At 38.7% G+C, this 13681-nt stretch overlaps 1 protein-coding gene across 1 annotated transcript in view; it reads left to right on the plus strand.

Annotated features, from left to right (window-relative positions):
• Positions 1–13681, plus strand: part of LOC143298074 (E3 ubiquitin-protein ligase rnf213-alpha-like) — a 168958-nt gene that overhangs the window by 13361 nt on the left and 141916 nt on the right. Inside the window, exons 7-15 of the mRNA XM_076610754.1 lie at positions 873–1031; positions 1260–1468; positions 2058–2365; positions 3226–3458; positions 5163–5396; positions 6735–6939; positions 7948–8003; positions 9052–9346; positions 12335–12442. Coding sequence (XP_076466869.1) covers positions 873–1031; positions 1260–1468; positions 2058–2365; positions 3226–3458; positions 5163–5396; positions 6735–6939; positions 7948–8003; positions 9052–9346; positions 12335–12442 — 1807 coding nt within the window. The remainder of the gene's footprint in view (positions 1–872; positions 1032–1259; positions 1469–2057; positions 2366–3225; positions 3459–5162; positions 5397–6734; positions 6940–7947; positions 8004–9051; positions 9347–12334; positions 12443–13681) is intronic.

The following is a 13681-nucleotide window of genomic DNA, read 5'->3' on the forward strand; positions in this document are numbered from 1 at the left end:
AAAGCTTATAAGCCAATCTGTGATATATGAGTACATACCAGTAGAAACAAGTGAGGCAAGGCCTTCAAGACTCACTTGTGATACACTTAAAAAAAAAATCTAATCGTTAAAATGTGTTCTGTATTTGTTATTATAAAGCTTCGTGTTAAAAAGAAAAAAAAGAAAAAAAAAAGTCCTAACCAGATTCGAATTAAGTCCCCTAGCATTAATTACAGAGTAATTTCTCTTTTTTACTATCTACACCAAAACATTTGCAAAATAAATAAAACTTCCATGCTTAGCAAAAGAAGTTCCTGTTTGAACAAAAAATGATAATAATGACTGCTCTTGTTGTTGGGTCAGAATATCAGATCAAAGTGCCAAGTTTAGAGAATACAAAAAATATAAATATAACAGTAAATGCAGTTTGCATATAATTAGGCTTCATTTTTTTATTGACTCACTTGTTATTTTTTTGTGCCCATCCCAGAGGTGCAATATTGTTTTAAACAAGATGACTGGAAAGAACTGAATTTTTCCTATTTTTATGCCTAATTTGGTGTCAACTAACAAAGTATTTGCAGAGAAAATGTCAATGTTAAAGTTTACCATGGACACACAGACACACACATAGAGACAACCGAACACCGGGTTAAAACATAGACTCACTTTGTTTACACAAGTGAGTCAAAAACCCCAAAACAACAAAAGATGATGAATGAATCAATAATGAATTACTGACACATGTAACCAAACATACCAGCCTTGATAGCTGTATGCTCCTGCTATGGGAAGCAGTCATACAAAAAGTTTGATTTTGTGACATCTTCATGTGTGGTCTTTTGTTTCTTTTGATTTTTAATGTGGTTTTTTTTCCCCTTTTAATTTTCCAGGAATAATGCAGACATGGTGACGGTTGTATTCCATGTCATTGTGTCTGACATGTGGGAAGAAATGAATCCCCACAAATACAACCTCTTCATTCGATGCAGGCCTCATGCTTTGGGGACCTGGAACCCAAGTGAGGACAAGAACAAGATGACATTCATTGGGTATGTTTTTTGATTACATAGATAAGCAACTTTTATTTGATGATGTAAGCTTTCACTTCCTTTGTCACATATTGTGTTGATGACAAAGAGCTCAGAGACATGAAGAGAGGGTTTTTTTATGATTTTTTTTTCATGTTCAAAAGTATTTTCTGGATGCATTCCTGACCACCTGTTTACCATTTTATTTTTTCATCATGTCTTGTTATTTTATTTATTCATTTATTTCAGAGAAACGGGCATTGGCTACTTGTATAAAGGAGCCCTTGTGATGCAAAGGCATTTGAGGAATTCAGGATTCCAATACAAGTACATTGCCAAGAAAGATGGCATGGAATCAAGAGTGCACTGGGAACTGGTGCAAAGGAAAGAGGTTGGCGTTGAGCCAGCACAAGTGAATCGCCATTTTTCTGTACCAGAAAACAGACGAACACAGACAGGTCAGTGTTGTGAATCATTCTGAAGTGCACTCGGACACACACATGCATTCATTTATACATGTACATGCACATGTGCTTTAACAAGTTACAAACCAGGCATGTGCACCTATACATGTGCAAAGTGTGTATATGATTATCACTTTGTACACACCCTAACAGTGCAAACATTTGCTTTAGGGTTGAGGAGACTGTTTTATGATGATGTTGTGTTTTGTTGCCTTTAGGCAAGTGAAAGATTTTTTTTTTAATCCAAAAGCTCTTCAAGTTAGATATTACTTACTGGTGAATGAAACAGTGTTGTACTTCTTTGATTGGAACAATTCATAATTTCCCTCAAGGCCTGAGTGAGCATGTTGGGTTACGCTGCAGGTCAGGCATATGCTTAGCAGATGTGGTGTAGCATATATGATTTGTCCAAACACAGTGATTCCTCCTTTAGTAAGTAAACTAGCTGAAATAACCAATGGGAACATGTCTAACTCAGGATAAATTGGAAGATTTCCACTTTTTTGACAAAAACCAAGATTAGGTGTGTTAATTGATTTTTAAAATTTTATTAATCAGTATGCTGTCACTTTTATTGGGACAGGTCAGTGGAACAGATATGATGGTGTTGCATACTTCCCCGGATCTTTTAACCTATCAGTTTGGCAACGTTTCAAAGGCTGGATCGGTTTAAAAGACATTGGTGAGGGAATTCGCCACAATGCCTTCAGTTCAGCTCAGGTGTTTCTGCCTGCTGTCGATGAAATTGTCAGGTCCAGCTGTTCACCTGCTAGCAATGGCCAGACAACAATGGAGGGTTACCTGGACAAAGTAGTTCAGGTCATGAGCAGCCTGAGTCATCAGATGCGGGATGTTGGGCAACACTATGTGGATGACTCCCTTGTTTGTCAGGTGTGTACCACACATTCTGCAGCCAGTGGTGGTTTTTTATTTCTTTTTTTTTCTTCTCATTTTTAGATACTTTTTATTTTTGGATGTTGGGTGTCTTTTCCCCCCTGTTTTTACCCATACCTTTTTAATGTATATGTTCAATGTTCTTACACAATGAACAAATGACATTTGAACGTGTCAGTCAGTTGATAATGTTTAAAAAAAAAAAAAATGCAGAAAACAAGATTGGGTTTTCCCTCGATTTACTGAGCACTGGCTATGTTATTGTCTGTCTCTGAGTTAAACATACTAAGTAACAATATAATAAATTGAAATATCTCATCTGATCTTGCATCTTGTGAATTTCCAGAAATGATGAATTCTTAAGTCAGTTTCTAACAATGAGCTTGTGTAAATTTATCTTCAACAAATATTCCAAAAATTAGCTAGAACTGTTGGCAATGTTACATATCCAAAATATATGTTGATATTGCTCTCTTGTACAAAAAGTGCGTTATGTCTTCTGCAGTGATAGAAAAATGTTTTTACAGCATGCTTGCTGCAACAGACCTGTGATTAATCTGGATTTGGAACCATTTTAATTTTGACTTCATTAATGTTTTTAATATGTCTAAAGGTTCTGTTCCAGTTTATGTTTTTCATGATTTTGACATTCCACTGATCTCAACAATGCTCACTTATACTATTTTCAACAAGTCAGTGAGAGTATGCTCAAAGTCTTTTCTTGTACTGAACTGTTTATCTGCATGGTTTTCCTGACATTACACCCTTTGTTTTTCTGTAAATCAAAGTTGAATTTCTTGATATAGGTTTTTGCTGCTTGTTTTATGTGGATATGTTCATTGTGGCCCTTTCTTTAGGCTGTGATGGAGGTCCTGGCTCTGCCCCTGGCAAAGCATCTGGCCGAGACAGGGACAGTGACTCTGGGCCTGTTCACGCTGCTTTTGGTGGAGGAGTTCTCCTTGCCGGTGGACAACAGGGTCATCCAGGTCCTGTGTCGCTCCATGCTGATCAGCCCCGCCATGAACAACACCACCTGTGCCGACCTGGACAGCATTGCCTCACACTTCCCCGCCAGCATGGCCAACAGAGCGTAAGTCTTCGATGAAGAGCAGCTTTTGTTTGCTTTGTTAGCCTGTGTCTTACATGCAGTGGCATTTTCTCAGCACTTTAATTTTGTGTGTGTGTGTGTGTGTGTGCAGATTTTAATATCTGACTTTAGATCCTTAAAGTTTTATCATTTTATCAGTACTTAACTATCTCTCTCTCTCAATCTCTTTCTCTCTCTCTCTCTCAATCTCTTTCTCTCTCTCTCTCTCTCTATATATATATATACATGTATATATATATATACATATATACATACAAATGATAGTTTTTACTTTAGACTGTTAGTGGCAGGTCTGGATGTCTTGACCCAGGAGATTTCTCTGTGTGAAGTATGGGTTGTTTAATTAAGAATTTTGCCAGGGAGAACTCTTTTGTTGCCATGAGGTTAGCTTGTGTAAAGTGCATGCTGCATACTGGGCCTGAGCTTCTCATCTCATCCAGAAGAATGGCACCCAGACCACCCCCAAGAAGTAGTGAAGGGGAGAATAGAGATCCAGGTCTGAGCAGGAATCAGACCCAGGATACTGGCTTCCTGATTGGGTGCTCCACCCCTGTCTCACTGGTAAGCAGTGAGGAGCTCTGGAAAACACTCAGCAGGCAATTGATTTGTAATCCCCCCCACGCCCCACTCCCCCTTGCAATGAGGGTTATATTTTCTCTTCAATATCATCACCTTGACATTTTCATGTAACAAATTACATATTACACAAGCATGGTAATAGTTAACAAGGATATTTTCACAGTAGAAGAAGACAAAGCAGAACAAAACAACAAAACAACAACAACAACAAACAAGAAAAAAAAAAAGAAAAAAAAGAAAAAAAAGAAGAAGGAGGATTATCACTTATAACATGACACCTCGATCCCAACTGGCTGCACACATTTGACAGTCAGATGACATAGATCACAGGAGATGTCAGAGACCAACAACAGCCCCATTGCTACAAAGTTGATATACAGTGAATGTGTTCTAATAATTATAATTAGAATCCTTCTGTTAGCTAATTGTGGCAAGTTATCATGAAACAACTGTGCAAATACATATAAAAATTATGATTTGTTGGGCACTGATTCTTTTGTTAAATAAAACAAGTAATTTGATTTGTAAATTTGGCTTATTGGGGCTATGGCTTCACATGTTTATACACGTGAATAAGTCTTGTTGCATCCCACACTTCACTTTCTTAGGATTTTTGCATTGTTGATTTCATGGGTAAACATTCTGCAGTTGTGTGCCACCAGGACATATGACATTAGCTTTTAGTTAACTTCATTCTGTATCAAACCAACAGTGTGTAGTTCCTGAATTCATGATTATTTATAATATCGTTCAAGAGCTTAGCATTCTTAGAAAACTGAAATGTTATTTTTCCTGCCTGGAGCACACCAAAAATTGGTGGAACATCAGGCAGTCTTTGTATGAGTGCGTTCTTGCATGTGTGAGAGAAACTGAACATCCTATAACTGAATAACAAATTAATCACTTGTTGATTCTGTTCCAGAAATGGCACAAACTAAGACAAACAAAAAGTTCTTTCCTAAATCTCCATTCTCTCTCTGTCTCTCTCTCTCTCTGTCTCTCTCTGCGATGCCACCCTCTGTCTCCGTGTTTTAGATTGAAGACAGCAAATGTGTGTACATATTATAATGAGAGTGGAAAAACTTACATTTTTATTTTCCTCCCCAGTAACTTGGCCACCAAAATTTCAAGACTTATCAACAACAGTGACCAGAAAGGCTGGCAGTTCAAAGCAGATGCCAGCTGGTTGTTCTGCGTGCCACTGCTTCACTTCCTGCAAGGCAGATCACAACCTTTCCAAGACCCAGAGCCCTCCTCTGACTTCAAAACAGACGGATGGTGGGGGCTGACAGGTGTGGAGAGGAGGAAAAAGTCGTACATGGAGAACACCAGTACCAGTAGGCAAGTGGTCCTCTCCTTTTGCCTTGTTACTGTCATCACTGTTTTTGTTTGTTTTTAGTTGTTTGTATTCACTGAGTAGGATGGTGGCAGAATGGTTAAGACGCTCATCTGCCACTATAGAGTCCATGAGGGTGTGGGTTCGAATCCCGCTCTCGCCCTTTCTCCCAAGTTTGACTGGGAAATCAAACTGAGTGTCTCTTCTTTCTGTTGAGATGATAAACCGAGGTCCCGTGTGCAGCACACACTTGGTGCACTGAAAAAGAACCCATGGTAACAAAAGTTGTCCTCTGGCAAAATTATATTAAAAGAAATCCACTCTGATCAGTACACAAATATATAAGCATGCGCTCAAGGCCTGACAAGCGCGTTGGGTTATGCTGCTGTCAGGCTTCTGCCCAGCAGATGTGGTGTAGCGTGTATGGATTTGTCTGAATGCAGTGACGCCTCCTCGAGAAAGTGAAACTGAAACTGTATTCTCTTTCTCATTTCAGTTTCTTTCTGTCTTTGTTTGGAACTGACTCTCATTTTTCTATGCTCCTGTGTTCATTTAGCGTTGAGATTGTATTTTATGTATAGTTGTATTATACTCAGTTGTACAGTACATAGTTTTTAATGTTAAGATAATACTTTCTGTAAATTGTTGTGTTACACTCAGTTGCACAGTACATAGTTTTTAATGTTAATACTTTCTGTATAGTTGTATTATACTCAGTTGTACAGTACATAGTTTTTAATGTTGAGAAAATACTTTCTGTAAATTGTTGTATTACACTCATTTGCTCAATACATAGCGTTTAATGTTGAGATAATACTTTCTGTAAATTGTTGTGTTACACTCAGTTGCACAAACATTGCCAATGATCAGTTAATGATAATCCTTACATTGATTTAATGTTGGCTTTTCGTGGTTTCACATCTTTATCTGATGCTTCGTGTGCTGATTATTTACATGTGCTCATGTACATGAGTGGGCTTTTACGTGTATGACCATTGAATATTTTACCCCACCATGTAAGCAGCCATATTCCATTTTTAGGGGTGTGCATGCTGGGTATGTTCTTGTTTCCATAACCCACCAAACACTGACATGGATTACAGGATCTTTAACCTGCGAATTTGAAATATGCGTGCATATACACACGAAGGGGTTTTCAGGCACAAGCAGGTCTGCACATTATGTTGACCTGGGAGATCGGAAAAACATCTCCACCCTTTAACCACCGGGCACTGTTACCAAGATTCGAACCCGGGACCCTCAGATTGAAAGTCCAACGCTTAAACCCACACGGCTATTGCGCCCGTTGATGGTTGACCTGATGATGGGCGTGCTGTCTCCAGACTGTCGCCAGCCTTATTGGAGCAGCTGGCCCCTGCCTTCCAGGTGGACCCCCTGTTTGTGCGAACACTTGTGGCTTCTCTGGAGCTGGACCCACTGCTGCCTGTCCTCGAGTCGCCTCATGTGCCCGTTCCTCTGGAAGTGATGGCTGCCACACTGGCTCACCATGTTGAGCACAAGAATTATTTGTACACTGAGACCAAAACGGTGAGTTCGGTGTCTGGTATCAGAGTTGATTGATTTGTTTGTCCTTATGAACTTGTTCTTGTTTATTTTTTTAATTTATTTTGTTGTTTTGTTATTGTGGTTATTGTTGTTGTTGCCACTGTTAAATTGAAATATATGGACATATAGTACAGTATTTTTTTTTAATCAACAAAACACAACAATAAAAATAACAGGAATAGCAGGACATAATGGGAAATAAAGGAAATAAGGTTGGGCAACACAAATTGTTCATATAATATGGTGAATTAATTGGTACCTTATACATGAGCTGCAGAATAGTCAGAATTAAGTCTTTAGCTTTTCTGCTTTCACACAATCACATTATGAATGTCAGTATTTGTTTGAGTTTTAATCAAAGGAGAGGAATATGGAATATGGAAGTGATCATTTTTCATCTCTAAATTATATCTTTTGTACTTTGTAAAATATTTTCTGAGTGGGGTATTGATTATCCACTCCTGTTTATCATTAATTTCCTGTATGCTTCCTTGCATGTTCAAAGTTAGACTGTGTTAATGCTCTTGTTGTGTGTGTGTGTGTGTGTGTGTGTGTGTGTGAAATTCAGAAGGAACCACACACACCTTTGCCTCTCTTGTTTCTTATGAATACCTCCTCTTATTTTAATAGGATGAAAAAACACACATTGTTGCTCATCATTTGCTATATATGACACTCACCTACAAAAATAAGCCCTTTCAGAAACGAAACTGCAAAGCATTAGAGTTGTAAATTTATGTATTATTAGTAGCCTTGTGTGTATGTGTGTGTGTGTGTGCATGGTAGATAAGATATCTCATAGTGAAATACAGGCAAGCAGGCATTGCATTAATTTGGTTCTGGGTAGTTATTTACTCTCATATCTTAGATTTTAACTTGAAAAAGACAAAACAAAAACTGAATAATGAAATTTGGCACACTAGTCTTCTTTCTTGATTTTGTATTTATTGTTCAGATTACTGTGTCTGGTTTTTTTGGTTTTTTTTTCAGAAATTGGAAACGTGTCTCGAGAAGATGATTTCTCTTGCAAAAGAAAAAGCACAAATGTAAGTATATATTTCCTGTCCAATATTCAAAAGTATCCACAGTGAACTGTTCATATTTCAATACAACATGAATTGAATATTTTTTTTTTAAATCAATGCATTGTTGAAAAAGAAATATGGTGAAAATTTCAAAAATATCACTTCATCTAATCACTATTTTGGCAGTTTTGTTGTGTTTGCAAGGATCACTTGTGATCCAAGTGTTGCCAAAGAAAACCACAAGTTGTATCTGAATTTTGTGGTGTATGACTGATTTAAGCCAACCCAAGGTCAGTTATTTAAATGACAGGAGACATTTTGGGTAACAGTGTTTTGCTGAAAAGAAAAGCAACATTGAAGGAATTAGATTTCCTGAAAATTGAAAGAAAATTACATAGTTCAATATTAAAGATTTGTTTTCATTGTACAGAAAATGTGGCCTTATCATTTCTAAAGCCACATTCACTTATATGAGGGCCTTTATATGTTATTTCAACTTTCGCTTTGTGACCAATTATGGATTTTCAACAATTTTACCAGACTTTTTAATTTGATAAGTTCGTTGCTCAGTTGATCTAGAGATTATTGTGCAGCTACTTAAATGTTGAGGTCATGCAGATAAGATCTATATTGCATCAACTCTTTGCCAGATAAACGTGCTTTTATGTTTACCTTTTCAGACAACGCACTGGTGATCATGTCCCTTTGAATGTTTGAAGTCAACAGAAATACCTGTCTGTGATTTTCCAAGTGCATCAAAGTCAACAGATTTAAAACTTAGTTGTATTGTAAAGAATTCATGGACAAATAGTCATGCAAGTATTGTAACCTTGACTGATTCTCAAAAGTTGTGAGGTAGAAGGGGTATGGTGTGCTGTTAGTGTGTGGCAACAGAGAGACTTTTTATATTGAACTGGGGTATCTGTGTGACAGATACACACATTTTTTCCCCATACTACTGGTCATGTTTGGAGAAAGAGCATCGACCTTGAGATTTTCAAGTTGAACAGATATTTCAAGTTTAATTTTTAATTGAAGATTTTGAAGTGGAACTGATGTTTTGTTCCAGGAAAGCTGACCGTGACATGAAGGATGTGAAGTGCACAGCCCACACTGTGCTTGTCCTGCACTATCATCTGATAAGGAAGAAACACCTGGTGACTGAGGACATCCTGAGGAATGGCACGTACCTGGCGTTCCTGGCCTTGGATCAGATGGCCCTTGCTGAGGAGAGGGTGTCTCAGCTGACCGGGGGTGTGCAGGCGCAGAGCTGGAGACCTGGGGCCCAGAGAGTCACGGAAACTTCCTGTGACTGGCTGTCCTCCGACTTCCACTACTCCAGTCGCCGTTCTCATGCACTGCGGGTAAAGTGTCGTCGTCCTTAGTTGGGGCTTTGTTAGGGACAGGTGTGGTTGGGTGTGTATTTTGAGAGTAGGATTGGTTGATTACCTTTGACCAGGTATTTATTATTTATTATTTATTTATTATTATTATTATTATTATTATTTTAAAATTATTTTCATCACTACTACCTTTTTTATATCATGATTATTATTTATTTATTTATTTATTTATGTAAGCTTATCTTTTTCTTTTTCTTTTTTTTTTCTCAAGGCCTGACTAAGCGCGTTGGGTTACGCTGCTGGTCAGGCATCTGCTTGGCAGATGTGGTGTAGCGTATATGGATTTGTCCGAACGCAGTGACGCCTCCTTGAGCTACTGAAACTGAAACTGAAACTGACCAGGTACTTCCAAAACTTGGTTCTTGGAAACGTTTCTGTGGTCTGGACTGGTTTGAATCTTTCTGGAGGATGGCAGTTGGATAACCTTTTAGCACAGGTGTCTGCTCAGTGTGTATCCAGGGAGTGCTTTCCTGGGTTTATCCCAGGGTATAGGTACTTTCTCCCTGACTTGTATTTTGTACATTGACAGGGTCAAGATTGACATTTACATCGATTCAGGAAAATTGTTATGATTTTTTAGATCAAAATAATCCTTTCATTTACTGCATTGTCTGGCCTATGATGTGCAACATTTTTGGCTCAGATCTGACCCCAGTGTCTTAACTGCTGTATGTGCCCTGTGTTTGAAAATTCTGACCAACACTTTGTGGTCACCTCTCACAGCAAACTTGATATTTGGTAACATACTCAGTCGCAATAGATGCACATGATTACTCTGAACAGCAGCAACACTTACAAGTGTCAGTCTAACCACCATTGTTCAGTTCAACACTGTTGATGTTCACCATTGTACCAGATTGAAACGAGATCGCATATGATGCTGAATTTAATGTGACCATCATTGTGATTCACCCTAAGATTGGGAAAAAAAGAGCAGAAATCAGAAGAATGAACATGACGCTTGCAAAAAAAATTGAAATCTATCTGAAGAAGCAAAGCAAGATGGCAGCCAGCTGAGACTGGAAGCAGAGCTAGCAGACTGGATGCTGATTTTTTTTCTGATTTAACTCATTCTACTCCAGGTACAAGTTAACTCCCACCATCATTACTTCCCCTGTGGACCAGGTACAAGTATTCTCATACCAACACACTATTCTGATTTTGCTTATTCTTGCTAAGAACAGTTGGCATTCTAAACTGAACTGTTTATGGATTCTGGAAGCATGAAAACGAAGCTTTGCTTGACCTATAAAGTCAACAATTCTTCATTGATTTTCGCCGTTTTAGCGAACCATCTCATTTTGTACAGCAGTGGTCTCATGTAGTGCTGGTCCAGGGGAGTTGTAGCAGGCTTGTAGCTGTGGAGTTGAATGAGTTAGCAAGTTAATGCTCTGGGGCTTGACAAACGTGCAAGTTTGACTGAAGGTTTCAGAATGGTTTAACCCTTTGAGCCCTGAGTTCCTGAGCAATTTTAACCCTTCTGCCTGAGCTCCTGAGCCAAAATTTGCAAATAATTGGTATTTAATGTGTCACGGCAGATATAAAAAGAGTGCCCTGACCACCACTTTACTGGTGGTAGAGAAAAATGACATAATGCCTAGCTACCGGTTGAGTGGTGCGTAAACACTTGTGTCGTGTTTTGCTATTGGTTGACTTATATTGAAATCAATCTTTTTTATCCAAAGCACATGCACAAAACACAGTGAAAAGGCGCGGCCATGTTGGTATTACGTTCGATGTCAGAATATTACGGTTTTTCTGATTGGCTCTTCAATATAAGTCAACCAATAGCAAAACATGACACAAGTGTTTACGCACTGCTCAACCGGTGGCTAGGCATTATGTCATTTTTCTCTACCACCGGTAAAGCGGTGGTCAGGGCTCAAAGGGTTAAATTGTTTCAGCTGATGAAAAAGGAGATAACTTAGCAGATGAAGAAGGTAAAAAAGCTGTGTCAATAAGCAGACAAAAAACAAATTCTGATGTGTTCGCTAAACAGAAAACAACATTTGTGGTCAATAGGGTCAGTATGGAGAATTTTCACGTTTTGTGATTTCCTGCAGATGGGGTTTAATGGATGTGGCACCTCATACATTTTCAGAATAACTTAAAAAAAAAAAAAAAAAAAATCAGATATGGACTGTTTTGCTTTAAAGGATGGAAAGTATGATGTACAAACCTACCATCCCTTTGTTGTATATGGATAGTTTCCATTATTTATATATTACTTACAAGAAGAGTAGCTAACATGATTTCTCTCTCCCATAGTTCTTTCCAGATTTTTTTGTTATTTTAGTTGTGGCTTCTTCTCTTTGAAGTTTTACAAGGCTTTGATCCATGGTCTTTTTTTTGTCTTTAAAAAAAAATTTTTTAGCCTAGGGTTTATTTTAGAGGGACAACTTTTTCTGAATGAACTGTCCACTTTAATTGATCGAGGACCATCATCCATTCTTCTTGTTGAATATTGATGGGATGTGATAGTGGCTTTTCTACAAAATATTGTAGGGATTTGGAGCATTAATTACCAGCCTCTTCATTAGTCTAGCAATTGCTTTTTTCGAAAGTTATTTTTCCGTATAAAAGTAAGGTTTTCTTGACATGGGAACACTTCCTCTGCTGCTTGTTGTGTTCATTTTGTGAAAAGCAGTGTACATGTCTGTATGTGGGTAAATGCTATTGTGCTTGCATATTTGTGTGTGTGCGTGTGTGTGTGTGTGTGTGTGTGTGTGCGTGTGTGTGTGTGTGTGTGCACATGTGTGCGTGTGTGCGCATGTGTGCGTGCATGAGTGCATGTGTGTGTGCATGAATATGTGAGTGTGTGTGTGTGTGTGTGTGTGTGTGCGCGCGCGCGCGTGTGTGTGTACGTGTGAGTGCGTGTGTGCATGCATGAGCATGTGTGTGTGTGTGTGTGTGTGTGTGTGTGTGTGTTTTTATGCATATAATCTGCAGATGTGGGACAAACTGATTACTAAAGTGGAGGAAGACTTGAACCATGGTGAACTAAAGCAGACTGTCAAGAAGTTGCTGGCAGATGGCTTCGAAACAAAAATGCGATTGGTAAGCATGAAGTCAAAAGAAATTGTTTTAACAAAATAGCCTAATGTGCACCAGTGTGAAAGTAACTGAATAAGAGAGACTGTTTCACGAAGTAGCTTATTGTACTCAAATGTATGTGTAATTGAAGTGTAGAGACTTGAGTTTACTCCTGATGGTTTTTTTTTGTTTTTTTTTCATAATGTCAGAGGTTTTTTTTTGTTTTGTTTTTTGCTGCCCCATCATCTGCACCGTTTCATTGGCATTACTCCCACGCCGCTCATTTAGATTCCCCCCCATACATGGCCACACCCGGGTTCGTCCGTCGCAGTTCCAGCATCGGCAGTCCACTGGGAACCATCGATGTTAGGTCGCCAGGAGGCCACACACCAGAGGAGACCCTGCACTGCTGCTGAGTCACTTCGGTGGTGTTCAGTGGTGCCTGTTCTGTTTTAACATACTTAAGACACCACCTGCTAAACCCCCTACTAACGATAATAATGGCTTAGTCGCGGAGCCAGACTGAGTGAGCGTCCCTCCCAGAGCGGAGACCGCCATAATGTCAGAGGTTTGTATAAGTACCTATAGTTCTGGTGGAGTGAATATTCTGAACTCTTTTACTCAAGTATTAGGGAAATGAAGGTTTAATTTTTAACTGATCTTGACAGTGTTTGAATTTTGAACAGTTATACTTTTGAATATGTAATTTGCTGATACAAGTTTGTTCATCTGTTCTTCAGAGAGGGTGATATTTTGATTTATTTTTTTAAAGTTGGGCATGAACTGTGACACCAAAAGCAAGCTTTTATGTTTTTCTGTCCACACTTTGCTGATCTTGGTGCTTGCTGATTTTGGTGCTGAAAAGAATATATCTTGTATGTGTAAGTTAGCTTTGAGTGTACTAGTAATGTTGTTGGATTTGTAGTAAAATTACTGAGTTATCCTGATCTCAGTGTTGCCTGCTAACATTTTCAGTAAACTGAGGCTTTTTCTGACCCTTGGCAAGAGGAATTCCAATTTAAAATCTGTGTGTGTGTGTGTGTGTGTGTGTGTGTGTGTGTGTGCATGTGGGCGTGTGTGTTGTATGTGTGTGTGCGCGCATGTGGGTGTATGTTTTGTATGTATGTATGTGTGTGTGTGTGTGTGTGTGTGTGTGTGTGTGTGTGTGTGTACATGTGAGCGTGTGTGTGTGTGTGTGTGTGTGTGTGTGTGTGAAGAGGTGAAGTGAGGCCAGGCCGTGTGTAGTGTGATGTTAATCAGGAA

The sequence above is a fragment of the Babylonia areolata genome, chromosome 23 (genome assembly GCF_041734735.1).
Source record: "Babylonia areolata isolate BAREFJ2019XMU chromosome 23, ASM4173473v1, whole genome shotgun sequence".
NCBI lineage: Eukaryota > Metazoa > Mollusca > Gastropoda > Neogastropoda > Buccinidae > Babylonia > Babylonia areolata.